This window comes from Rhea pennata, chromosome 2, assembly GCF_028389875.1.
Source record: "Rhea pennata isolate bPtePen1 chromosome 2, bPtePen1.pri, whole genome shotgun sequence".
NCBI classification, from domain to species: Eukaryota; Metazoa; Chordata; class Aves; order Rheiformes; family Rheidae; genus Rhea; species Rhea pennata.
In genome coordinates, this window is record NC_084664.1 from 89,284,636 (window position 1) to 89,312,252 (window position 27,617).

Below are 27,617 nucleotides of genomic sequence, written 5' to 3' on the forward strand. Positions count from 1 at the left end.
AAGAAGTAAACTGGTTTTTTTTTTTCCCTCCAGTAAGATGTCATCTTTTTTGTGTGCAACTCCTTTTGAAAATGTGGCCTAGAGTTTTGGAACAAGTAGTCATCCAATTTAGCAAGAAATTAAACTATATTCCACAGAGGTTTTTCCTTCTCTGTATTGTGAATCCACCTGGTGGTAGCCGGGCCTCAGACTGCCACTACTGACAATAGTCCAGTCAATATTTTCTTATCAGAACTATGAAGAAGTCTTTTACTAAAGAGAGTCTTTGTATACTTTTGTCTTTTAAATGCAATGTTCAGAATTCTACAGCTAATACATGATGTCATTTTTTCTTTGCTGTTTTTTGATTTAAAAAGAAATTGGCAAACCTTCTTGATTCCTTTTCCTTACTATACAAATTTGACTTATTTTGAACTTAAACTGCAAAATGAGTTGTCAAGATGAACGAAACTTCGAATGATAATTGTTTAGATAAGTCCTGAACCTGGTTGCTTCCTGTATATAACGGACTCTTTCACTAATTCTAAAGTTCTATAAACTGTAATTTTTCCACCTTTCAGTTTGAGCAGATGCACAGTAATATTCACCTTAACTGAAAAAAGTCCATATATTTTCTGTTATTAATACATTTAAACAGAGGGATCGTTTGTATAGAGTAATTTGTATGGTAATGATATGGTCTCACAGAAGTCTGTCATCTAGTAGAATCTTCAAGGTTTTAGTGTTTCACTGAATTCCTCTTTGAGGTCTACAGTGAAGTTGCTCTTGCATCTTATTAGTGTCTGCTGTTTATAGGACCACATAGGTCAGCGCAAGCTAGTAATTTGAGTGCTTACTCTCCCTCACGGTATGTATTTCCCATTTTCTGTTGACCTCCAGACTACTGCAGCTACACTGTGACAAAGAGCCAAACTATTTGGATTAAAGCTAACTTTTATATGGTTTGCTAGTGACTGAATCAAGTGCAGGAAAACGGAGAAATTAAATTCATTCGAATACAGATGACATGTGACATTTTTTACTTTCCAGTGCTCTGGTTTGTTTTTTTGTATAAGAAATGTTTTTCTATCTGTTTGTTTTTAACCATGAATTTGAGCTAATGCTTCTGCATTGTATCTTTAAAGCTGTATCACTGTCAAATAAAAGGTAAAATTCAAGAGGTCAGTGACAGAAAACTACTTTTTCCAAACCGATTCTGGACACTGAAGGAGTTTAGAGGGATGAGAATTTGTCTTTAAGTGTCTGTGTAACTTCACACAACTTTCTACTGTTCTTTCAAGTAAAGAAGAATTAAAAAAAAAAATTGGAATTCTGCTTTTTGCCATAATGAAGTCTGTGTTCTGATCGGTCATCAAACTTCAGGGATGTTTCTGATGCTTCTTCCCATTGTCCTATTTGGTTAAGAATAATACACTTTATTTATTTCTTAATCAAAGATTTTTATCCTCTCCTTTTTCAATCACCTGTTATCTGTGTGTGTGGTATTTTGTTCCTTTTTTTTTTTTTTTAATCACCTTCTTTGACTTGTACTCTTTTTTGCATTGTGAAATATTAAGGCTCTCCCTCCTGCTTCGCCATTTAGCTACTGGTACAGCAGTATCTCCTTCAAGTTGGTTACTTTTTCCACAGCTAACATTTTGGTAACTACCTGCACCTTTAGTAATCTAATATGTATTAGACCTTTTTTTTTTGTTTACTCTGTTTACTTGTAAGCTCTGCTTTCACCCAGAGAAAATTCTTCTCATCACATACTCTTCTTTAAGATGTGTGTGTATGTATAGCTATATTTTAATATTATCAGTCTTTAGGAATAAATACATACTTTAGGTAGGCTGATGGAGGGAGATAATTGTGCTGTCCTATCAGAGCAGATAGTGAAGCAATCGGGGGGCCTTGTTAATCATTTTTCTTAAAATATATTGAAAACTTGTTAAATCAGTGTTAACCTGTGCTTTGCACTGGAATCAGAATGTAAAGCTTGTAAGTCCTCAATCTTTTTGATGTTATGAACTAGGTCTTGAAACCAGTCAGTTCCTTGAACAAACTGGTTTCACTATTTAACAAGAGGTAACTGAATTGATTTTTTACTGAACTTTAAGTAAGCCAAAGAAGAAAATGATAGTTTAAAAAAATCTAAATTCCAGGCTTCATTTCTGTTATGATAGATAGCAATTTGATGATCTATTGTCCCCTATATTATAACCACTGCAAATCTTGCTGTACATCAGGAAAAAGTATCCTGTTGAGTCATTAGGTAAACATTCAGTACTTGTGTTTAGAGTAATTCTCATGATACATTTTGAATAAGAACCAGTCTTTCAATAATAAATGGGAATATTTTCTTGTGAGAGCCAAATGAACACCAACTGAAATCACTTCACTTTCTTGAATCATTATTGTGGTTAAGTAATGGTAATACAGCAAAATGGAGAGCATTTATGGAAGAGCAGTTGTCGAATAATGTTCATGTTGGATGATTTTTTTATGTTGATAGTGCTGAATGTCTTGCAGTTGAACCACTTTCATTTTGAAGAACTGACTATAACCTATTTGAATGCAAAAGGTTCAGTTCCATCCCTTTGATCTATCCAGAGGTACTGTATATTTTTATCAAAGCAGTCCGTAACTTCAGTGAAATTAGCTTGCAAGAGTGAGTCGCACTAGGGAGGATTTTTCTACTATGCTACAACTGTTTCTCTTGGACAATAATTTCATCCTTGATTCACACAAGGAATATATGCTTTCTTACTGTTTGTAAGAAAGATGCATCTATCACTAACATATGTAGCAAGTATAACTAATGTGTTGAAGCTGCAAGTGAAATTGATTTAAAACAAACAGGAAGACTGGAAATATTTTTGAAATTGCTTGACTTTAATCTGATGGTGTATTTGGATCATTCATGGGCTAGATTACTGTAGTTTTTCAGTTCTAAATGATAAAAATAACTAGAATAGTAGACTGTTAAGCAAAAACAAGCAGGGATAAATATCAATGAAAAATATTTTCGTGATTGTATAAAATCTAACAGGATAGCTGACACCTGCCATGTATTATATTAGTTTTCATACCATCATGAAATGGTATTCTGGCCTCCCTCACTTTTTCATTGATCTGAAACAGTGAGGCCAAAACTTGTTCAGTATTTTAAATATTCTGTATAGCAGATTTGACTACCTCAGTCATCAAGCTGTTTAGATTTGTTTTTTATGGAATATGAAGTAGCATGTTCCAGATAAAGGTGTAAATAAATCATTTTTTCCTTCTATACTACTCTAAAAGGAGAAGATTAGTATACATCAGAAGAATAACAGAGCAAAATGGAACATCAAACTTATTAAATAGAAAGGAGGTATTAGTTACTACAATTTTATAATTGATATACTTCTACCTTTTTTGTGATTTTTACTCTGTCTAGTTTTTTAGTGTCCTTATGCATATCCAAAAATTGTGTGAATCAATGTAGAATTTGAGAATGTGACTATGAATGTAGATACTATTTTTTTTTCTTGCCTTGGAGCTTTGTTTGCTACATGTAAGAAATTCTGTAACATTAATAAAAATAAAAATTCTTAAAGCATACTGAATCAATATAGTAATCCAAAAATACATGCAGTGTGATCAAGTTCGGATTAAAAGCATCTGTGTGCTTGTCAATAAGGAATTGTGATGAGTTTGGTATCGTATTGACTGTGTATTAATACATGGTATCCTATAAGACCATCAACTGATTGTTTAGAATGTAAATGAATCTGTTGATGGATCTAGTGACTGATGGCTTAAATTCCAATTAATCAATTGCTTCATGGGTTTCTTAATTCAGATCAAATATCTCAAGTGCACACAATTCTTTTGCTGGTGTTAAGAGAAGTTAATGCTTTAAAACTAATTTAATCTATCTTGTATAAATGCCACTACAATTTTCACATATATCCTAAGTGATAGAGTTATAGCTTAAATGTTTGAGATGATTCAGGTGTTTTGCTTCTTCCTGTCCTTCCAGCAGCTATCATAATTGAAAACTACCTCCTATAATGGTAAATGAAACTCTACTCAAACACATCATCTTGTTGCTGCTATTCATCTTGTCATCAGTTTAAAATTTTCATGCACATAGTCACTTAAGTCATATAAATGATTTAAAAATTAAGTTGTTAGTAAATGATCTGGTGTTAGGTATGCAAAGTCAATGTTCATTTTTCCTTTGTTGGATATATTCTAGTAACCCATTTCTTTCAATGCATTTGGAATACTGACTCATAGCAGGAAGGCTGGTAATATTACAAGACAATTTATAGCTGTTTATGACAGTTCCATGTGCCCTATTTCAGTGACCCATCAATTAATTCATCAACACTTGACACAGGCACTTCACTGTGACACTTACACCAGTTGATCTTAATTTGATTGCCATTAAAACCCTCCTTTCCTGACAACTGTTGTCAATTATACAAAATAAAATCAAGTATTCATAAGTAAGCTGTAATAGGATATAGGCAAATAGATTGAATAATTCAGTTTTGCCAAGGCTTAAAAGGCATTCATTGTTGCTGCTCTCATTTGTAAAAAATTTATTGGATACAACTCTTGTGAGAGAAGGTGGATGTAATTTTATTTACTTGATTTCTTTATTGTGTGAGTAACCTAGACTGTAGTGGTTTAACATTGTTTGTGTTATGAATGACTGATGTGAATTTTTGTCAATTAAATGTTAAATAAAGTAAATGTAATTTAACTTGATGGTTTAAGTGTACACATTCTACGGCTTTTCAATTTATATCTCTGTAATGCAGAGTGGAATTGAACCCTGTATTTACTCAGACAAAACAGTACCTTTTCAAGGCTGAGACCCTGGGTCTTGTAAAATATGCATATTTCTGCATATCTGTTATATACAGTTAAACTGTAGTTGTTTGACTCTTTAGCACAATATAATATTGAAATATTCCTTATGACGTATTTGAATTATACCTGTAACTTTTAGTTGGTGCTCATTGGCAAAACTTTTTTTCTTTGAGTTTGCTGATATTTGGCAAAAAATTAGCAAGCAGAAACCTTAAGCTTAATGTTCTTCAGGGGAAAATTAAATAAGGTTTTCAGAATTCATATATTTATTGACATCTTATATTCCGTTTTTTACTATATATACTGACACTTGTAACAAGTACTATGTGTGAGTTGACTGTTAAGGCTCTGTGGAAGGAATCTGAAGGTACTTGTTAAATCTAAAAATGGAAATCTTATTTCTAAAAATAACTTCACTTTTAAAATGTTAATTAATAGGTGTAGTTGAAAACAAGACAAGTAAGTGACTGTTCAAAGCAAGAAGAGGAGGACAGGAGTGTTTGCTGCAGTATTGTTGGAAGGATGTGGTGCTGTTGCTTTTGTTACTTTTTTAAATGTAGCCAGAATTAGATATTCCCTATCTTTTTTCCCCTAAATTCTGGAGTTGTCATTAATCTGTCTCATCTCATGACTCAGTGCTGCTTTCTCAGATCATTCTTCCCAGCCAGGAACCAATAATGGGAAAATGAGAATTAAGTTCTGAGTACAGGATGAATAGGATAGTTACAAATGTATAGATTTTCTTTTTACAAGAAAAACATTTTAATTTCTCATGATTTTTATTAGATAAGAAGCCTGCCTAGCCCTGGAAATCAAACACTAAGGTTTAGCATGCTTTCCCACCTTCTCTTATGTTATAAAAACAATGCATATGGACTGTGCAAGCAAGGAGCAATGTGAAAGCCCTGTTGTATTATGCCAGTCTATCTAAATTTTTCCTTGGTATTTTCAGTCTGTTTTGCAGGGACTTCCCATGAATTGGTGCATGCATTTGGAGATACTTGGATTTAATTACCCAGTCTTCGATTATTCAACAGTATTATTCCCTGAGCTAATAGAAAACAGGAGGTCCTACCTGTGTAGCTGACAGGATATTTTACTTCAGATTCTTTTATGACACTTACAGGCTACTAAGGGAAGTTCTGATGCGCTATCTTACTAAAGAGCCTTTGGCTAAAGAGGTTTCTGAAATAATTATGTAATACGAAAGAGATTCTGTAAATGACCCAAAGAATAGCTAAGTTCTATTTCTGCAGCAAACTACATCAGCTTCTCCAGGGTAGCAGGGATTTTTTTCCACAGTCATAACAAGTATTAAATGTTGCTTTGGTCAGTTTTGTTTCCTCATAATAGCTTTCCAGAGAAGGCAGGAGATGCAATTCAATAGAAAATGATTTTGTTTGCAAAATAGGATTGCCCTTTGTATGTCAATATTGCTTTTGGGAGTTTTTTGTGTTGGCTACGCTTTCTATACAAACTCCTTGGTAAACAGGCTGATTAATAAAGTAATTGTTTTAAGGAAAACAAGTCCATCTTTCTGCTTATTGCTCTTTCTGCTTATGAACAACATTTGAAAATGAAAAAAGAATAAATAATTCATGTATAACAATATTTCTCTTCAAAATGACATAAGTTTAAAAAGAAAAAAAGTGTAAGCTAGACTAGATTTAGAAAATACATAGCAGCCCAAGTAATAACTTCTTTACAGGAGCCTATGCTGTTTTCCAGATGCTTGTATTAAAAACTGTTATCAATTTGCTGAAGGGTGTGTATGCAAATGGAGTTTAAGTGTTTGGCAGCAAAGGTTTATGTGCGTTACTGTAGTGTTTCAGGAAATTAAAGCTATATACGTGGAAAGAAATTAATGTGTAAAATATCAATAGCAATTCTTCTGGTATAAAAAAAAAAATACAAGATTTGGTTACCTGATGCTAATGCCTACCATTAAATAAGAGGAAGCTTTGATACAGTTGTTCAAGCTTAAGGCTAAAATATGACCAGCCTCCTCTCAAACACCGTCTATCTTTGGTTTGAAAGTTTTTGTTGAGGGCCTTTTCCCTCAGGATTTCTAGAGGTAAACATGCCCACAAAAGAATAACTAGGCTGTATGCATGTGCTGTAAGTATAAGCTATGCTCAGAAGCATTTGACGTGTCATGTCCTGTGTGTGTGTTCTGAATAAAATCTTAAATCTATACAGAAACACACACAGTATGTAAGATTCTGCTAGCTCTGTATTGAGCACCGTACCTTTGTTTGACAAATCTTAGCCACATGTATGGTGGCCCTAAATGAATAGATAAGCTTTTAATGTATTTTTAAACATGATAAAAATTATTGAAAACGTATATTATTTATGTTCAATATCCTGCTAATATGTAAAACAGCTCTTAAAATTGCTGTTATTCCAGTATGCATCTACTGAAAATCTATACCAAGGCACACCTGTTTTACTTTGCACAGTTTTAGGTGTAGTTGCATGTCTTTCAAATGTTGGTGTTTTAGTTTTAAATCTGAACAGTATTATGCTAAATAAATCTGTATTAAATTCAAAGAATCTGTTTTTGTAAATAAATTCTGATACTATTCAAAGGAGGCCTTAAGATCACTGAATTCACTGTAAACAAACAGGTGTTCCTTTATGTGCTATCACACACATTAAGCAATAAAATTGAATGGTTAATTTTAAGACTATTATTGTATAAGAAAGAAGTAAAAATTGTTGGCTTCTGGTTACATGCATTTCACTATAGGTTGTAACAGAAAACTCTTTAAGTCCTTAGGTAGAAAAACCCTTTGAGAATACTTTTGATAAGGTAGTAAAAGAAGATTTCAAGCCACATTTGTGATGTAGATAACTTTGTGGATATATTTCCATAAACATGTTTTAATGAAATATCTTTCAGTAAGAAGGCTGATAAAACCTATATTGAATATTTATTTATTCTTTTGTTAATATATGAAATAATGAGACTATTCAGAAGAAAATTATTTTCTTATTAACAATAAGATGTTTTGTTACTTCATACATAAGCAAGAGATCTGTTTATAGATGACAATGTAGCTTCATATTTTAAAATTATGTAGTTATTTGAGGTCCTTAAAATAGCTTTCATCTTTTGTACTACAGGTGCTTTTTTCCCCCCCATAAAAAGCAACCGTAGGCTAACTTTTGGAAAGGCCTCAAGTTTATAGTTGAACTTTTGCTAAAAAACAGAAAATGGAATTGTGGCCCTAGGACTTGTCTAAGCATGCAAGTTTCATAGATTTCAATGTTTTTAAAAATCAGTTTAGCTGGATTGCTACAGTAGCTTGTATGGACATGCTCTAAATTGATTTACACCTGGCTTCAATTGGTTAAACTAAATGAATATTAAGTAGTTGTAAATTCATTTCAGTTTGGTCACATGAAGTTTGCACCACTTTATCTAAATGATTGGTCTTTTTAAACCTGATGTAATTGGTTTAGATCAACCCTTAAATTATAATTCATCTGATTCAAAAATCTTCATTTTAAAGGCAGAAACACTTGAGACATTTGCTGTGTCTAGCTTTATACACTAATTCTGGGTGACAGTATATTGTCTATTGGAAATAAGCATCTGAGTACTACTCTTGTTTGAAATAATTACCTTAAGCTCTTCATTCACCTTTATATTTAACCCCGTGGAAAAAAATCTTTTTACAAAACTTCCTGTGTTTTAATGCAGTTTTCCTGTAGTCAGCAATTCTTAGGTAAATACTTAAAAATACCTCATGACTTTCATTTAAACAGCACAGAGTTTAAATACTTACAAAAGTCAATAGTACTTTATTTTGATTCTTTGCATGCTGGGAAATAATGTTTTGTCAGGTTCAAAATGAATGCAGCAGGAACAGCAATTTCTGAGACTTGCATAGGTGTGTTTTTCACCTAGTCATATTTGTACTGGAAATCTGAGGGGTTTTTTTGTTTGTTTGTTTTTTTTAAGAAAAACATTGACTTAAGACATAGTCAATTAAAGTACCTTTTTTGATTTTAGAAGTTATGTCTACTGCTTACTCAGATATGATTAACAGATGAAGTACATGTGACTTGCCCAGTACACAGCGGGAAATACTTGGTTCTTACTAGATGCTGGGGTTTGGCGGGGGAGTTGATTTTACACATAATTCATTTCTGATCACAAATTCAGTCTTCCATATTTGTATCTTAGCTAAGCCAGGCTTAAAATCAGTATCTCACAGCATAGTTGAAGTTACTTAGTCAAATCTGATGGAGTATTTGAAAGTAAAGGAGGTATTGTTTCAGTTTTGCTGTTGTGATCACTATTGAAAGCTGACTTGGCACAAAGCAGTCCCCTTTTTCTGGATAAAAGGGAAACAGGCTATGAGATAAGTTATTGATGAAATTAACTGCTGAAGTGGAGAGGAAATGCAGCTGGCCAATACATGTCATAGTGTGAGCTCTATTAAATGAATATATGTGCAGTCAACCATTCACAGGAGCCACACTGGTCTTGAACTGCATTGATCTATAGTATAATTCTAAATGAAATTGATGGATGATAGCAGCCATTGACAGGAAGGGTAAAGAGAACCACAAAATGTCTGGTATAGGAAAAGTATGATGGAGCGTAAACTCATGTAGGCCGTGGATAAAAAAAGTGCAGTGAAATCATGGTATTTCTAGATGGTGCTAGATACCTCAGTCCTAATTACAATGCTGTATACGTCTGCGGACTTTTCTAAAAGTGCTTTAGTGTTTTATTTTTAGAAGAAAATCCATCAGGGGATCCTGTCAAGAATTTCAAATCTGCTTTTCAAGAAATTGTTTTAGGTACAGCTTGGTAACTCACAGCTCTGAGCTTTGAAAGAAATTTGGTAATAGTCAAGTATGTTCTGAAAGCCTGTAAGATTTAAAGATTCTCTTACTTAATATGTACTTAATATAAGTACAGCTGTTACATGAAGGTATGTAAGCTTCTTTCAAAAGACTCATGTGTAAAAATGCTATCCACAAGTCTGATAGGATTTCAGCTGGCTTCTCTCTCAAACATGTCCTTTCAGATGGTCATTGAAGTGCTAAATTTACAGGCAATGATAAATAGAACTCTGGGTTCTGTTAGTCTTTACTTACATGGGGGTCCACATGCTTTGAATGTGACACCAGATTTGTCTGGACTTGGGCACTGAACAGAGCCTTCTTACTAGCACTTTGTCAACCTGCCTCCTGAAGAAAGAATCTCTCTTAATTTTGTATTCATTTGTAGATAGATACCCTTTCTAATATGTTGCCTATTAAATACACTACTTTTAGCCCTTTGTTTCATTTTCTATGTGAGAAGACTCTGTTGGGTGAACTTCTCTGCAGTGTTTCTTTCGGTTTGTTACCATGTCACTTCTAGTGACAGAACGGCTTTGTTAGTTAGCAGCTCCAAAGAGTATTGCTAGAATGTTACTGCAGGCCTTTTTTTAAAGGCTACAAGCTAGCTGGAGATTTTAACTGTTTGTACATGTTTTTAATAGATTTGCAATTTTGTATGCTATCTTCTTTGAATCTTACCTTGGTAGCCTATGTAGTACTCCAGATTAGAGAACTGTTGAGGTGGGAAGAGACCTCTGGAGATTCTCTAATCCAACTCCCCTGCCCAAGCAGGGTCAACTAAAAGATCTGGCCGAATCAATCAGACTAGTTACATGTGTCAGATATTCTTCCTGTGCAGACAGTAATTGTGTAATTCCTGGATACAAGTCCTGTGTGTGTGTAAAGTTTGCAAATTGGTGCCACCAGTTTTCTTCGGTATGAATGAGTCTGTATCTTGAGCTTCTATCATATCTTAATTTTTGTACATGTGTTAACAAGGATTATTTTATCTTTGAGTCTTTGTACCTTAAATGGTATGGGTACCTTAAAATTATTTCCTTTATAGATATTTTGAGGCCTATATACTGTTTTGAAAGGCACCCAACAAAAAAAGTCAGAAAAATATAAGCAATGCAAGGATGTGGTCTCTCATATGAGCAAAAAGATAAAAAATTACTGGTATGTCTTCATTTTGTAATTATTCTAACATGCTGAAATTTCACAAGTGACTAAATTTTAAAAAGAAAGAAAATAGAATCTGTTTAAACTTCAGTGAAGTTGGATCTCTTGGAGGTGATATTTATACAGATACCTATATTATACAGGTACCTATAAGATACCTATGATATAGGATTCCTCCTCCTCCTTCCCCATTTATAAGCAAGCATATTTTTAATTTTATCAGAAAAATTGTACTCAACTATTGTATGACATCCAGAGAATTCCTGGCAGAAAGCATTAAATCAACACACAGACATTCCGAAGCATCAATCCTCTTGCTTGTGGCACATTTAAACATGTTTTTAAGTCAATTTATTCTCACTTCTGTAAATTTTCTTTTAACTCAAACTGAATTTTTATGAAATGTGAAAAATAGTTTATCTTTTTTAACTTAAAGGTTCATGTTTCATTCGAACTGACCAGCTTGATGGAGAAACAGACTGGAAACTAAAGGTTGCTGTCAGCTGTACACAAAGATTGCCAGCTTTGGGGGTAAGCATTTTATCTATTTGCTTTTAGTGTATCTTCTATCCATGTGTGTATATATACACATATCTTTTTACATTAGATTGTTACAATTATTGTGAGTACATTTATAATGGAAAAATATCTTTTAACTCAGTTTTAGTTTTTGCAGAAACTAAGAAATAGATATTCTACTGAATACTGAGTGAGAAGTTGGCTTAGGCAAGTATTTTTGGTTTAACTCTGACAAGAGAAGGAGACAGAATAAGTTTTTTTTTTTTTTTTTTTCTTATAACTTAGTGGTACTTGCTGTGATTTACACTGGACACTTCAGTGGAGGATGGAATCTAAATTGTGGTGTTTTCAACTCAGTGTTATGCTACAATTGCAAGTTGTTTTTGTCTCAGTAACTATTGCTGTAATCAGTTAGCTTTAAAGCTTAGGAAACAGCAGTCTGCTCTTGGAAGGTGAAGTGCTTTTGTTGTCAGGAAGCTTTCTGGTCAGACTAGGTGAAGAGTGCAAGTTCATTCAAGGAGAGCTTTCTAACACTTGAATGTGTGTATTTTTTGAGCATGTGTGTGTATATATTTGTTGTAAATGTCACAGATAAAGTTGTTAAAATTGTACTGTGTCCTGTATATGTGTGTTGTATGTATGTGTATCCCATATGTGTATATATATTGAAAATAGACACATGTACCTACTAAAAATTATGTAGATTTTATGAGTATGTCTCTTCTGAGAAGCTGAAGTGTCCCATATATTGGAGAAGCTTGAAATTTTACAGGAAAGCTGTACTGGTTTGATATTAAAAGATTTCCTCTGAAAACATATCCAAGCTTGAGCCTTACGGAAATTTACCTGGTATTATGAAAATTACTGGTGTTTGGACATGAAATTCTTTGGATGTGTTATTGATGCTGAACATATTCTAAGAGGACTATGCATATACCACCTCTGTAGGTCGAATAAGTGCATAATCTGTCAGATTTAGCAAGAGTTCTGCGGTTATTTGTCCAGAATTGGAGTTGCTACCTCACAGAAATTAGCATAACAGAGACTTTCTTTCTGTGTTCCTTGTGCTCTGACTACTGGCTTCAGGTGATAGGAGTGTGGAAAAAAAAATCTAGATTTGAATTTAGAGCACTGGGAGTGAGGGATAGAATTCTGGGTTGAGGCTTGGTCATGCCAGCTGGAGTCTAAGGGAAAGAGAAAACGACATAGAGGGAAAGAGAGTAGAAGGCAAGAGCTCCAGGGTGAGGAGAGCAGAGTAGTGGAGTGTAACGGGAAAGGATTATGGATAGTCAGGGCATTAAAGACAAGAGCTTCTGTCAGGGACAGAACCTGGAGACATTTAGTATTTTTTAAAAAAAAAATCCAGTTTTTGAAGCAGAAACAGATTCCTTTGTTCTCTTTGAAAGAAAGCCCGTATTACAAACAAGCATCAAACATGCAAGAAATGCCCCGAAACAAGATTTCTCATACAACTTTTTCTAATCTTTACTGGAAAAAGTAAAAGAAAGCTGCTTACTGGTATGTAGTACAGTTTCAAATATTGGTGGAAAAAGGATTCACCAGTTTAGTCCAGAGGAAGATGATGGCTTTGTTTAATCATTGCACAATCAACCTCTGCTGTACTACTTTTCTGTAATTCTCTTTTATTCTTTGACAGGTTACACCTTAGCTCGTAAGAGTTAGCTCTGAAATGTTATTCCTAGAAAAGAACATCAGAAACCTTCATTCATTATACAGCTTTAATGTAGAGCCAGTATGTATTATTGCTACCTTAATCCATCCATGTAGTATGGAAATGGCTCATAAAACTTTGTGATCTGCCTGCTGATGTGGTAAAGAGAAAGTGGATGATCTGACTGATGGACAGGCTGTCAGAAGTTTCCAATCTAAATCCTGAAGTGCTAAAGAATTAATGGGATTGAGTGCATTCTTTGCCCTGATATGTTGCTTTCATCTTGTTTTTACTGACCTTTTCTGCATAATGTATTATAAGCAGGTAAAAATTAATTTCCTGCTGGTTAGTTCTTTGTGGAATTACTTAAGTATTGTCCTTTGCACATTTAAAAAAAAATCACAGAACTTTTTATGGTTTTAATTGATCTGTCGCTGGAAATATAATTGGAATTAGAGGTTTGGCTGTCTTCCTAGAAGCACACTGCTGACTTGGTATTAATTCTGTTGAAAGCTAAATGGTCATATGAATTGTATTCCCAGAAAAATTTTAACTTTCCTTGACTGCCTATCCATGATTCATTTCAAGAACAGCAAAAGAATTTTGGTCATGCTCAGTTGGATAAAGGCTTGGTTAAGTGAAACCAAGTTAGTAAAAATATTCAAAATACTTACTAGTCTGCTTTGATTTACTCTTATTTATTAAGAAATTGAAGTTGATTTTGAATAATTTGAGCAGAAAGTCCAATATCAAATTCTATTATTTATATTTTGAAGATTGTTGTATTTGAAAACAAACTAATAAACAGGGCAGTGGAAAGAAGGCCTTTAAATAAAACTGGTCATGAAACATTAATAACATGCTTGTAATTGCTAATGAAAAACAGGAAGTATGACTGCTTATCGTAAACTATCAGATTTCCAATTTAAACATGTCTATCAGTGTATAGGAAACATTGTTTTCTAAATGGACTAAATGTTTTCTGAATTTCTATTTGATGTATTATAATTCTACAAGACAAATTCTATTGCAGGAACAGGCTTTAACAAATATTGTGTAACTTGCAGATAAATTTAGTAGTTGTAATAGGAAAACTCTTCTGTTAGTTTTATCATTTAGTCATTGACTTGTATTATTTTCTAATAATAAAAATTATCTCCATAATGTATTATTGAGACATAAATGCATATATTTGATACTAAAAACCAAACAGTGTTCTACCTGTCTTTAATTAAAAAAAAAAGCACTTTTCAGATAGTGAAAACTATATACAACTTAGTCCACATTAAGTTGACATGTCATCCCTAAATAACTGACACTCCATATGATGCTTTCTGCCAAGTAAATTTAACTATCTCAATTTCCATACTGTGTGGCTTAGTCAAGCCATTGACATTTGTTGATTCCCTCCTCACTCTTCTGCCTGTAACATTTGGGCCTAAACAGCTGTTTTTGGAAAAGATTATACATTAGCTTTATACATATAAGTTCTAGCTGCTAGGAAATACTTGGGATTTTATCTCTGAGGATTACTTTAAATGGCTGCTCCATAGCTGATTTTGGACGGTTTGTAATGATTAAATCATGTCTGCTTTGCTTCTGAGCCCCACCTGTGAATTTTCATGGGAGATGGTAGCTCAGTGCTTCCAAATGCAAACAGTCTGTGTTAGGGGACCCCTACATCATTCACAGGAAGTACAGCCCAGCACACAATCCTGGATGTTATTGCCAATCTTTTGGGAAGCAATTTTTCTAGTTCCTGTGAAGGCACTCTTGCCTCTACTGGGATGGTGACAATATGCAAGAGCTATTTGCCCTCTGAAGAATCTCTGTGGACAGGCAACTTCATCAGACTGGTATGAAAATCTAAGCAGTTGTGGATTTCAAACTACTATTAAAAAATAACATTATGAAGTTATTTTACTCCAAGAGCCTGTTTTTCCTAATAAAGACGTAATTTGTATAAGGTGAAAATTTGTGTCTATAAACGGCCCTATGCATGTTTGTTTTAAAAAGTTAATTATAATGCAGTGCACAGAATTGTTTCTTTATAGTTGCAGTAAAAACAAGGTTTTGGAAAGAGTTAATAGTAACAATAGAATTTATGCTTTAAATGTGTAGGGTTAGCTTTTGGCACCCTTAGAAATTTTGCACCCAAGTTATATACAAAAGTGATGCTTAAATACTTGGGTTTTTTCAGAGAATGTTGTCTGAGCTCTTACACACACAGTGGTAAAGTTGAAGCAGTTTTTGTAAAGTAAGAATAGCTTGAACAATCCATTTTAAGTAGACTTTTCCTCACTCTAGGCTTTTGTAGTAATTGAAAGATTATCTTGCCTACCCGCACAGTGTAGGGACGTAAGTATTTTTTGATAGGCTTAAAACACTTTTGCAGAAATTTGGAGTTGAAGAAATCTATAGAGGACTCTACTTTGTGCTCCAGTCTGAGATATGTTTTGGTTTCCGTTTCCTCTGTGAAAGGACTTCTCTTTAAAAGTTTGGAACTGCTAGAAAAGTAATCGTCATTTCATTCCATTTATGTTGTTTACTGTGCAAGATGGGCAATGCCTCATGCTTGGCCCAAAAGTAATGAAAAGAACACACATCAAGCAATGAATGCCTCTCTGAATGTTTTGATTTTGCCCTTTAAAACCAAGCAATTCATGAAAACTATTTTATTTTAAGGAGTTTTGGCAAATGAACTTTTCAGAGGCCAGAGCATTTTGATGTGATAAATGCCTGTTTCTATCAATTCTCTATAATACCTGTGAAACAATACTGCCACTTCCATAGTTGGTATATTAGTAAAATTCTTCTAATATGTCTGTTTTGTTGTGCATGCAGTGATACATTATAAATTACAGAATGTCTTACAATCTGGAAAGAAGAAAAAAAGAAAAAGGCTGGAATGGTGTTCCTTTGCAATAATTCTTGATTGCCATCTGCTGGGCTATGGGTAAAATAGCTGTGGTAATAGGACACTGATGGCCCCTCCATTCAGCTCTTGGCTCCAACTGAGCTCCAATTGAGCTCAAGTCCTTTCCATGTAAGGAGTGGTAACACAAATTTTGTGTCTTGAATATGTGCTGCTTTTGCTAGATTTTGTGTTAGTGACTGGATACAGTAAAGAAAATGGATAGAGTGTAATATACAGTATGGCTGTACTCAAGCATTGTTTAGAGACAAGACCAGTTCTGTTAGTTTTGTCCATTTCGAATGTATGAAACTTATGTTTTAGTTCAATGCTGCCTTTAAACTGGAGAAAGTGCTTATGTTTGTATGGCTGGATATAAAAAGGGGTTAGGTTTCTTAGCTTAGATATATGTTTGTTTGATAAACCAGTAATTCAGTGGGCAGGCTCCCTTGGCAAGAAGACCCCATTTGAAGCGTAAAGCAGTATGAGATGCTGTTTCTCTGGGGTCACTCATTCTGCCCTCAGTATCTCTGGGCTGGTGTTCTGTTTTTTGCTGTAATGGAACAAATGATCTCAATTAACTTTCCATTTGGAGAAGCAGTTGGTTACAGTAGTGCTTTTCGTAACTTTCAAAGACTCTACACTTAAATCAACTTCTGTTACAATGCCTGCTGCAGTTGCTTGCCAGGTATTTTCAAAGCTAAAGCTTACAATATTGTGCATTTTTTTTAAACATATGACACTATTTTTAATAATTTTTAAAAATAGTCTGTGTATTTGGAGCATAAAGTAGACTAAGTAATTTCCCATATTTGACAGAATATACTGCCCATAATTGTCACTGATTTTGATTTCTTTAGTTACCTGGTATAGAAGCTGAGTATCTTGTGTTGTCATGAGCTGTCAGTCACATCAGCAGAACAGCATTGTAACCTTACCCACTGTGACACCCGGAATAAATAAACCTGCAGACCTTAAGAGCTTTTCTTAAAGAACAGATGACACCACTGAAGATGATCAGTACAGATTTTGTTGTCTTCTTTAACCACTTAATGTGATCAGAGAGTTAAAATTTCAACAAGTCATTTAATGATGGCTGAGCAGCAAATACTGTAACACCTAGATTAGGTTTCTTGCAGTTTTATATTTATATGTGGGGCAGTTTCTTTCTGACAATATATACGCATTCTGAGGCGTTCTTCTCTAGTTTATGTGATCAAGTAAATTTATTAACAGCGGTGAGGTCACTGTAATTTTCAATAAATGGTGACTTGCTGATTTATATCAGAAGATCCATACAGCAGTAAACAATACCATTTACATTTAATTAGTTTTATTGAACCAAAGGCAATTTTATTTGTAATGAACTACATGTTATGATTAAGAATGTATTTTAATGATCTTTAAGTAAGGTGAACAAATGTTGCCCTTGACCTAATAGACAAGATTTTTCTAAGTTATTGATAACTTTAGAGTATTTTTTAAATTAGTATTATGAAATGCAAATGGGAACATTTGCATTATTGTACCATCATCAAGTCATGTCCTGGATTTCCAAGTAGATGGATGAAATGCATTCTTCTGAATGATTATTTGCAGGTGATAGGGAATAAAATGCTTGATGTCATAAAATTTAAAAAAAGATCAATCTCATCTACTGTACTAATAATTTATTTATTACTTAAGATCCATATTGTTTCTTTAATCCAGGATTCTTATAACACCTCCCTTTTCCCAGTGTGCATGTGTTTTCTTAGAGTAAAAGCATAACAGAAGTCATTTACATCACTATTTCCTAAATGCAACTTATTTTTTTTTTTTTGGGGGGGGGGGGAGATGTAGAATACTGTTGCTATTGAGCATACTGGTAGAATTCTTTGACTTCAGCGAACCATACAGCATATTACAGTGCTTGTAATATGAAAATTATTCTATACTGAAGGTAAATTTTATGAAGACAGAATTCCTCATTATTTAAATCATTAATGAAAAACAATGTCTCCTAATATAATTTAAATAAATCCTTTGTTTAAGGTTATTTCTCTTCTTCCTGCTTTTATATAAAGGGGAAGTAATGAATTAGCATAACCAGGTAAATTTTTTTTTTAGAATACTGATTTCCCCCAGTAATCAAAAGGTACTTCAGAAAGCTACTGAGCATATATTAAATGTGTGTGTATCACATCTCTTTCTGCTCATTGTTAACAAAATGACAGTGAATTACCACTAGATTTCTCTCAGAGATAGGTTTATATAATACTTTCCAATTTTAAGGGAGGGGGAACCTCCATATTTGGGATACTCTGTTGGTTCTTGTTTTTGACATTCTAGGGGCCTGCCACAAATGTGTAGGGAATGTGAAAATCTCAGTTTTCCAGAAAGAAAAGAGAATTTGCCAGAATTTAAATCCTCTTTTTTAAGAAAATAAAAAGTTTAGACATTAGATCAGAAATACAAAAGGAGAACTAAAATATAAAATAAACTTCAAAGGAATGTAAAAAAAAATGGATTTGAAATGTAACAAAGGAGAAAGGATCTTGCAATAAAAGTAAATAGATAAAGATTAGGAAGCAGGAGAATACGTTAGTGTACAAATGCCAATGTACTTAAAAAGGTGAATTTTTTGCTTTTTGCTTCCTTCTATCCTAACATCGTTTCCCACTAAGCATGCTTTGAAAAGAGAGACGTTTTTGGTTGACGCATTTCACTAACAGTTTTATTGTGTATATGAGTGTGTGTGTGGTATTAGTTTTCTGCTGTACTATCCAGTACTGAGAGACTCCTATTTTTCTTTGCATAATAAAGCACATAATAGCCTGGATTAGCTAAATTGTAGGTGATAACAGATTGGGAAGAAGTGAATGATGAAGATACAAGACACCACATATGTATTAGTTTCATATGAATTATTTCTCGTGAAGCTGATGAAAATTAGATTGGAAGAACAAGGATGCAGTGAATGAAACTTCATATGAAAGATAACAATAAATGACTAATGGTTTAAGATAAAGATAATCTGTGAGTTAATGTTCAGGTTTGATTCATGTATTATAGGGGGTGTGGAAAAACTTACTTCATACAAAAACATGCAGACTAAGAGAGATTTGTGGTCTACAGAATAAAAATATAAGCTGAAATGCAAAAAGTGTTATACAGAGCTTTATTTAAGTCAGTCAAGCATGTATTTTATATATAAAAACATCTGAATAAGCCCATTCACTTTGATTTGAAAAATGAAATATGTTAGTATTCAAATCTAGTCCTTTTATCAGAGTAATTAATAAAAGGATACAAATGTGTCAGATACTAAGACATGTTAAAACTTAATTGGATGATTGTACCCTTTATTTAATTTTTGTTCATATTTTGAATATCACAGAAAATTAATTGTATGTATTTATAAATAGATACATTTGAGCCAGGGTGTGGTTATGTATCCGTAAAAGAGGCTATAAAATTGATTCAACTAATGAAGATGGCATATTCTAGTTAGAATAAACAGGGCATTATAACCCTGTAATCTGCTACCCAGAAATGCTATCTAATTAGCATTTTGCAAGATTGATCCAGTAATAAAGGTGGAGGTAACCTAAATAATTAGGAGTTGCATACAATGAGAAGGTAAACTCTTGCATTTCATCACAGATTATGATTCTTTAGTTAATTGGTTTTGGTTTCAAATAGCTGCACCTCTCCAAAAGAAGATGCAAACATAAGTGGTCCACTTGTGCTGAAATCTCTTACCTGCTGCTGGTCCTGTCCATTTAGAAAGCACAAAAATGTTTGCTTAAGTCAGGATAACTGAAATTCCGTTGTAGCAGTTGTTAACAAGTAGCCTGCAGGATTCTTTCTGTGGAAGGTGGAAGCTTCAGAACAATTTCCTGACAAAACAATTGAGGAAAAATATCTCAAAATTTTAAGATACCTCCAGAGACAGCTCTTAAGATCTTAAAAGTCATCTGATTGTGTTTTCTTGTTTGCGCTATGCTCTCATCTCTGTATGAAGCACAGTACTGTACTACCTAAGTCTCTTACTCTCCTTAGTTATAGGATAGGAATATCTCTGGATTGTTTGCAGTCATGAGTAGTAGTACCATTTAGACCTAGTTTTATCAGAGTAGTTAAGGTTGTTCCTGACTTCAAGCATATGAGTCATCCAATTGAGGTGTCCAGCTTTTCTTGTAGTTTCTTGTGGGTTATCTGCAGATGAGGAACAGTGAGTGCTTGAGCATTTAAGAGAACTTTAGTCAAATTCATTGTTTTCTCCATTATTATGTTGGCCTTTTCCTTCCTAGGAAGGTTTTATTTCCAGTTTGATTTAAACCAACTTTAATTTATTTTTTTAAAGAAATAAATATATGGAAAATACTATTTTAAGATTACATTATTAGAAATTAAATGTTAAGAAAAAATAAGTTAGATCAGACTCTGTAACTCATGTTATTGATGTAAAACACTTTTTAGTGTGTGAATTTAAAAATCATTTAGACTGTCTTCTTGGATGTGGTTCCTTTATAGCAAGATGTACTGACAGAAAGACCTGTTGGGTAAAACTTTCATCATTTTAACTTTGGGGTGGGGTGAGAGGAATAAACTGTAATTTTTACCATTAAAAGGTTCATCACAATAATTTTAACTTTGAGTAACACTAAGCAGTTTAATCTGTTTTACAGGATCTTTTTTCAATCAATGCTTATGTTTATGCTCAGAAGCCACAGCTGGATATCCACAGTTTTGAGGGTACCTTCACACGGGTAAGTAATATTTGTAAATAAGTTCTATTTCTTTCCTATTTTCTAACGTAATTGAAACCTGTACTTAAGTGTCTAAGTTACATCTAATCTTTCCTTAGCTTTGCAGGAGAATTTTCGAGGTTCCTGCAACAAGAATAATTCATATGCATGATATTTTGATAAATATGTATAGCAGGAAACTAAAACCAAAATATCTTTATCTGAAAAAATAAAAACAGAATCCAGGTATTGGATATCTGTTGACCTCATGTTTATGTTTTGATTTTAAACCATTTATACATCAGTATATGTCTATCTCTAAACATCTTATATATTGTTTAAATATGTCAAAAAATGCTGCAAGTTGAATATATTCAGTAGCCAGAGACAATGCAACTGCTAGTTTATCCGCAGTAAAAAGATGCCTTGTTTAGCATGCCTTTTCAAGGAAGAGGCTGAGCTGTGGAAGTACTATCTATTTTCAAAAATAAAATAAAATGAAAAAGCTTCTTATGAAGAGGAGTTACTACTTTTTTTCCATTTGGTATTAAATTCAAGCCCAAATAGAACATAATGTTAAGTTCATTTTCGTAACTTTTTTGCTGTTATTTTCACAAGGTGACCTGTTAACCCTTTAAAGCAGTGTGTCCTGATAGCTACTAAAAAAATCACTACAGATTTATAGTGCTGCGTTAGCAGGTATAGTGATTGTTTTGCTTGTTTTAGCCAGACTCTGTGTTACTGTAGACTCGCTTCTCTTGATAGTTTAAGGTTCTGAAATGATTTGATAGAATCAACTACTGTGGAGCTGTAGAGAAGGCTTTTTGACCCAGGTAATGCAAATTGATAATAAATTTTGTTCAGTGACTGGAATTCCAGTTCATAATTCCAAGCTCAGTGGTGAATGAGAATTTGCAGTTGTTCACTGCTGAAGAACAGTTTATACCAGTTATAGTTCATGCTGCCTACATAGTAGATGTCACTTGCCCACCTCTTAGCAAAGCTGTAAGAAACAATATTTACTGAAACTTTGTATTGACCAATTGTCCAAATGAAACTTCTATTAGCAGCTGTAAAATCCATGCTATTGCTCTAACAGACAGGACATATACTAGACATATACTTTTCTAAATATATGCTGGACTCCTCAGAGCCTTTTTAATAACTGTAATTGAGGCATCAGGAAATTACTGTTAAGCAGTTGCTTCCTGTTGTGGGTTCCATTTGTACCTGTAATAACAGCAGTATTATTCAAGCATTCCTGATAGTGTAAATAGCCGTGATCTGTCTTAGACTTTCAGGTTTAGAGATGCATTGTTTTGACTGCTTATGAGGGACAGGTGGTTTAAACTGAATTTGTGTGTGCAAGCTGCTGAGGGGAGCGCCCTCAGATTTGGATGCATCACACTGTACACATTTATCATTTTTAGGAGCTTTTTTGTTACCTTATACACAGTGAAATTTGGCAGAGTTTAATGTTGCTTTAGGACAGTTATTTACTGATTTATCTTTCCAATTCAACTGTGAACTCTAGCTAGTTACACTGAATCAGTTTTTACATCTAATTTCTGTTTTACATTAAAGTGAAAAAATTAGTGTGCTTAGTGATGCTAATGCATACATTTTTCCTACTTAGGCATTGATGTTCAAAGAATTCTTGCAAGGGTAGGTTGACAGGGTAATAGCACATTGATTTTTTTTTTTTCATTATGAAGACAGAGTGCTAACAATGTAGAAGACAAACTTAGATATTTTCAAAAAGTGCATGACCATTAAAAAGTTAGGTGCACAGCTGTAGAAAATTTTTTATATGGGGACAACTTATTTCAAATACTTTTATGTGAGAAATATATTCACTGTATATCACTAGGCTGATGGTTGACAGAACATACCTTTTGTAGCCACATCAGGAGGAGTTAAAGCTCTGTTGTACTCTTTCCTATCTACCAGCTTCAAATGCAGTCATTTTTTTTCTGCCTTCATGAATTTTGATACTTTATATGCAGTCAGTGCTTGAAAATTTAGTGTGCCCTTGCATGGACACATTTGGCCACACCTGGTCATTAAGTGATCATCTAAATCAATCCTCTTCCTTTACTCCTTTTTCTTCATAGACATTCTACCAAGAACTGAGAGATTAGCTAAATTTGTTTTCTGTGAAAGTGCATCTCAGGGCATCATCCATGTCATGTCTTGATATTTTGGAGTAGTGCTGCACAGAGTAGGGATTTACACAAACACAACTATTAGAGGATTTCTGTCTCAGTAGGCTTAATACATTAGGAATCTATTTCACCAATTCTGAAAAGCTCATGAGGAAAACATGGATCTGTAGAAAGAGAAATCAAAGCTAGCCACATTTGACCCAACTTGTATTAATTTCAGCCAAAAGAGAACTACGGAGCATTATAACGGAGTGTACTGGCATTCCCAGGATTATTTACATTTTGGTAATGGCTTCTCTTCAGAATCATGGAAACTGTCTCTTTCCTGCTTTGATCATAGCTGGTTTTCATTTAAATTTAGCTCCTTTTTTATCATTCACTTCAGAATCTTTTCCTTTAAATTTTTCCTATCTTGTAGCCTTGCATTATCAACTCAGTCTCTTATTATCAAATTAATGGATAATTTGGGAATATTTTTAAATCTTAAGTTTCTGTTCCAGCAGGAAAATCAGGGAGCTGATTCCTTTGAGTTTAGCTAATCCACTCTACTAAGTTATTTTTACTTTGGTACAGAACTGTTTGACATCATTTTTCGAGTAAATCATCTCCCAGCTCAAGTATTAAAAAATGGTATTGATATAAACTTGTTGCGTGCATCTTTGGAAAACTGATTTGATACTTTGAAAAACTACATAGAGTTGTGAGTGCAGAGTAGAGTGTTTTTGTGTTATGTCTCTGACTTAAAGGTAGTTCTATAAATATTTTCTTGGGCTTTTCTTGCATTTTTAATAGAATTCTGACTCATTTTTGACTTCATGTTTGATCTTGGAGAACTTTCTCTTTTGACGCAGCGGTTGGGTTCACTTTGATCTGACTTAATTTTCTCTTGTCACTGAAGGGGATGGTGCTGCATTTTGTGACTGTTTTACTTACCTTCCTTGTGCTAGCACTAACAGTTGTATGGAGAGTCAGACTAGGGAGCTGATGTCTGTGAAAACCAACTTTGCCATTTGAAAAATACAGATGCTATTCCAAGGAGTGTAGCAAAAATAATGATCTGTGGGACTGAGGCAGGCGGAGGACAGCAGCCTCTTCTAGTGATGCAACTGAACTAATGCTTATTTTTCCAGTTCCCTGGATATTATCACAGAATCACTGAATGGTTGGAAGGGACCTCTGGAGATCATCTAGTCCAACCCATCTGCTCAAGCACAGTCACTTAGAGCTTGTTGCACAGGGTCACTTCTAGGCAGGTTTTGAATATCTTCAGAGAAGGGGACTCCAACAGCCTCTCTGAGCAGCCTGTTCCTTACCACTGATTCAGTCTTGTTCAGGATCTGGTATTTGTCCCCTTCCTGCTTCTCCTATCCCTCTGTTTCTGCTCTCTTCCCTCCCCCCCCCCCCCCAAAAAAAAAAAAAGTAAAAAATAGTAACATGAAACAGCTGAGGTGTATTTTTAATTATTATTATTTTTCATTTGCGTAGTTTATGGTAAATACAAAATGAAAGTTAAGTTGTCATCTGTTTAGGGATGGAAAGTGTGATATTTGTTAAATTGAATGAATTGTGAGAGGCAGTAAGGTTGCATGAAGCAGAAGGATGTGAAGAAAGGGTGATGAAGTAAGCTACTGAATAGAGAAGCAAATAGAAGGTAACTGATCTACCAAACCATTCTCTTGATAAGCATGGCATACAGGAAAAGAGATTTAGCTGATTAGGCGTCTTTATGATTTTGAATGACTTAAAGGAGATACTTTTACTAGTCTTTGGCTGGCTGGTAGACATAGGGATGAGTGGCTTTTTTTGGTTAGTTCCATTGTCATCCCTTCATAAATGCTGTGCGGGGCATTTGGTTTCTGTTAACAATATGTAAGAACCTCGCTGTTTATAGGTTTTTAAAACAAATTATTCAGGAATACACTAGATCAGAAAAAAAGGATTTTCTAGCTTAATATCCTGTTTCTGACAATAGTCAAAAGCAGATTTGTGGGAAAGAGAATAATACAGTAAGAAGACAGTAATACTCTCCTGTCCCTGTATGGGAACTTCCTGAGTCATAGCTGGTTTCCATAGGTAACCTGCAATTAATTTCTCCTCTTTAAACTTGTCCAGTGCTCCCTCAAACCTTTTGGCATTCAAAGAGTAAGAAGGTCTACAGGTTAATTACATACTTAATGAAGTGCAATTGCCTAAATTGTTTTGAATCTGCTTGCTTTACTTATGACCTCTTTATTGTCTTGAAAGAGACATCAAGGAAGCAGCATGTTCCCTTTCTATCACTAGTAATTTCATAGGTGTCTGTCCTGTTCCTAATTAGAGGGTCCTGGTTTATTTAGTCATATCTAATATGAAAACTACTTTGACAGCTCTTGTTGCACTTTTGAACACTTACCAGATTTTTCTATTTGGAGTAGGAGGTGGGAAGGAGGAGGGATTAGAACTACATACATAGGACGTGGGCAAAATGTGGATTTTTGTGTAGTGGGATAATTATATTTTTGATTATTCTCATTCTCTCCTGCTAACTCTTAGGATTCAGTTTGTTCTTTGACTGTTACTAAGCTGGTAAGATGATAGATTTGTAATATTCCTGAATGGGTTTTCTCTGTGGTTATGATCAACTCGGAGGTCATTGCTTTGCATGCGAAGTTGGGGTGATTTGTCCTTTTGTGTATCACCGTACATGTCAGTGTACAATTTCATATGTCCACTCCTGTAGAGTCCTCCTGAAATTTTTCTAACTTTGTCACTTCACTGGTCATTGCTCTTTCTAGGTTAAGAGTCTCAGTTCAGTTTTCTGTGGAACTCCAATGATGGCTTCCCTTCATTGTGAAAAATAACAATTTGCACCTACCCTCAATTTCAAAATTTTAGGCTATTGTTTTATTATTTATCTATAAAAGAGCTTTTCATTTTATCCCATGGTTGTTTAGTCTCCTAAAATGTATTAACTTTTGTATTAACGCACTAGCACTATTAAATCATGTATTTTTTTGTGTGGCTATTTTGTTTTGAAGTCTGATTTTAGTCTAACCTGAAGTTATGAATATAAAAGTATAAAAAATGCTTTCATAGCATAGCAGCAAACAGACTTCTGAATTTTACAGCTTTTCTGTATCTAATTCTCAATGTTAATTTGGTAAAAATATATAGTTAAATGTACAGTACTTTTATCAAAATTCAGATATTTTTCTTCGTGCTAGTATTTAAGGTAATGCAAAAATGAATACATCTGTATAATTGCAGTTTTAGCCAGTGACAGACAGGAAATTGCCTCTCTTCAGTGTTGTTGTTGTTTTCCTAATGGGGGAAGGGGATTTCTTTGGTAGTCCTGCAGAGGACCACAGATACTCTTCATAGAAGTTTTTTGATGACAAAATACAAAAACTGTTTCTTGTGTTGAGACTAAATTCATCTCAAGTGTCTGGTTCACATCTGTGTCCTATGACTGCATTTTGATTGTTAAAGATCGGCCCCTTTGCTCCATTTCTGTGGGGTTGAAATCTGTAGCTTCTGTGGTCAGCACTTCAAAAGCACACATCATCCACCGTTCCTGCTGAGGGCTTCTCCAACAAACTGTGGCATGATCTACTCTGTGATACACTGTAGTGAGTCTATATACATAAAAGAATTTTTCTTCCATAAGGAAAGAAAGGCAACACAGAAGGTCAGAACTAGATAAAAGTAAATAATTTTATTTTAAATTTCACTTCTTAGATCTGCAGTTGTTCTGCACAAACTAGAATTTTTCTTTCTCTGCCAATGCCCTGGGATGAGGTTTTTCAGTGTGGGACATCCCTGTAAGGTGGTTGTTCCCAGCTCCTGTTGTGGTTTACTGTCTTGCCACCTTTTTCCTCCAACAGAAGTGTGTGGAATGATGCAATGGATAGCAACCTTGATATGGAAGAACTAACAGATAGTAAGATGACTTTGTAGCCTGTTTTCTTTATTTCTATCCTGGCTTTCAGCTTGAAAAGCCATAAAGCCATTGCTTTTCAGTATTTACTCTGGTAATTATTTGATGTGGATAACTTTTTCAGGTATCAAGGGAACAGAGATACGAGATATTAATTGTACAATTGGTCATTGTATGAAATAACCTCCTCACAATTAGCCACTCCAGATAGATAGCTTGTCCTCATGTGAAGTTAGCATAGTTAAAGCTAATGTGAGCATTATAAACATCGCTTCTGTCTTCCTAAATAGTTTGCGTGGCAGATGGAATTGCATCAACAACAAAAAACAGACTTAGTATAAATATGCAACATATTGGAGGTACTTAAAATTTGATGGGCTGTACACTTACACATCAGTTTTCAGGTGACCTAGCAATGTGATGAGAAACTTCACAAGTTTCAGAATTGTTCAGAATACTTGAGCACAATTGCCTTTTGGGGTATGGGCTGGGGGGAATAATGTGTGATGGTAATTAAAGTTGTAAAAATCAAATATACTATATACTATAGTATATACTATATACTATGCAGAATAGTTTATGAACAAAAAATAATCATAGTTAGCTTGTCTATTACTGATTGAGAATAATTTGCACATGTGATGGCAAGTTGTGTGAAATTAAGACTCCTGTTTGGTGCCAGATGCACTGTTTGGCATTGAAGTGGCAGCGTTCCACTCTGACCACGAAAGGGTAGTTGGTATTGACTACCTTTTGGAAAAACTTGTCCCGTTAGTCTCAGCAATTCCTGAAAAGTCTGTGATTGAAGTAAAATAATTTAGTACCT

General features: G+C 34.1%; 1 protein-coding gene across 9 annotated transcripts in view; it reads left to right on the top strand.

Moving 5' to 3' along the window:
• ATP9B (ATPase phospholipid transporting 9B (putative)) overlaps positions 1-27,617 on the top strand; it is a 174,648-nt gene that overhangs the window by 57,307 nt on the left and 89,724 nt on the right. For all 9 annotated transcript variants that reach the window (XM_062569862.1, XM_062569864.1, XM_062569869.1 and 6 more), the window contains 2 exons: positions 11,309-11,403; positions 20,651-20,731. In XM_062569862.1, the coding sequence (XP_062425846.1) occupies positions 11,309-11,403; positions 20,651-20,731 (176 nt within the window). The remainder of the gene's footprint in view (positions 1-11,308; positions 11,404-20,650; positions 20,732-27,617) is intronic.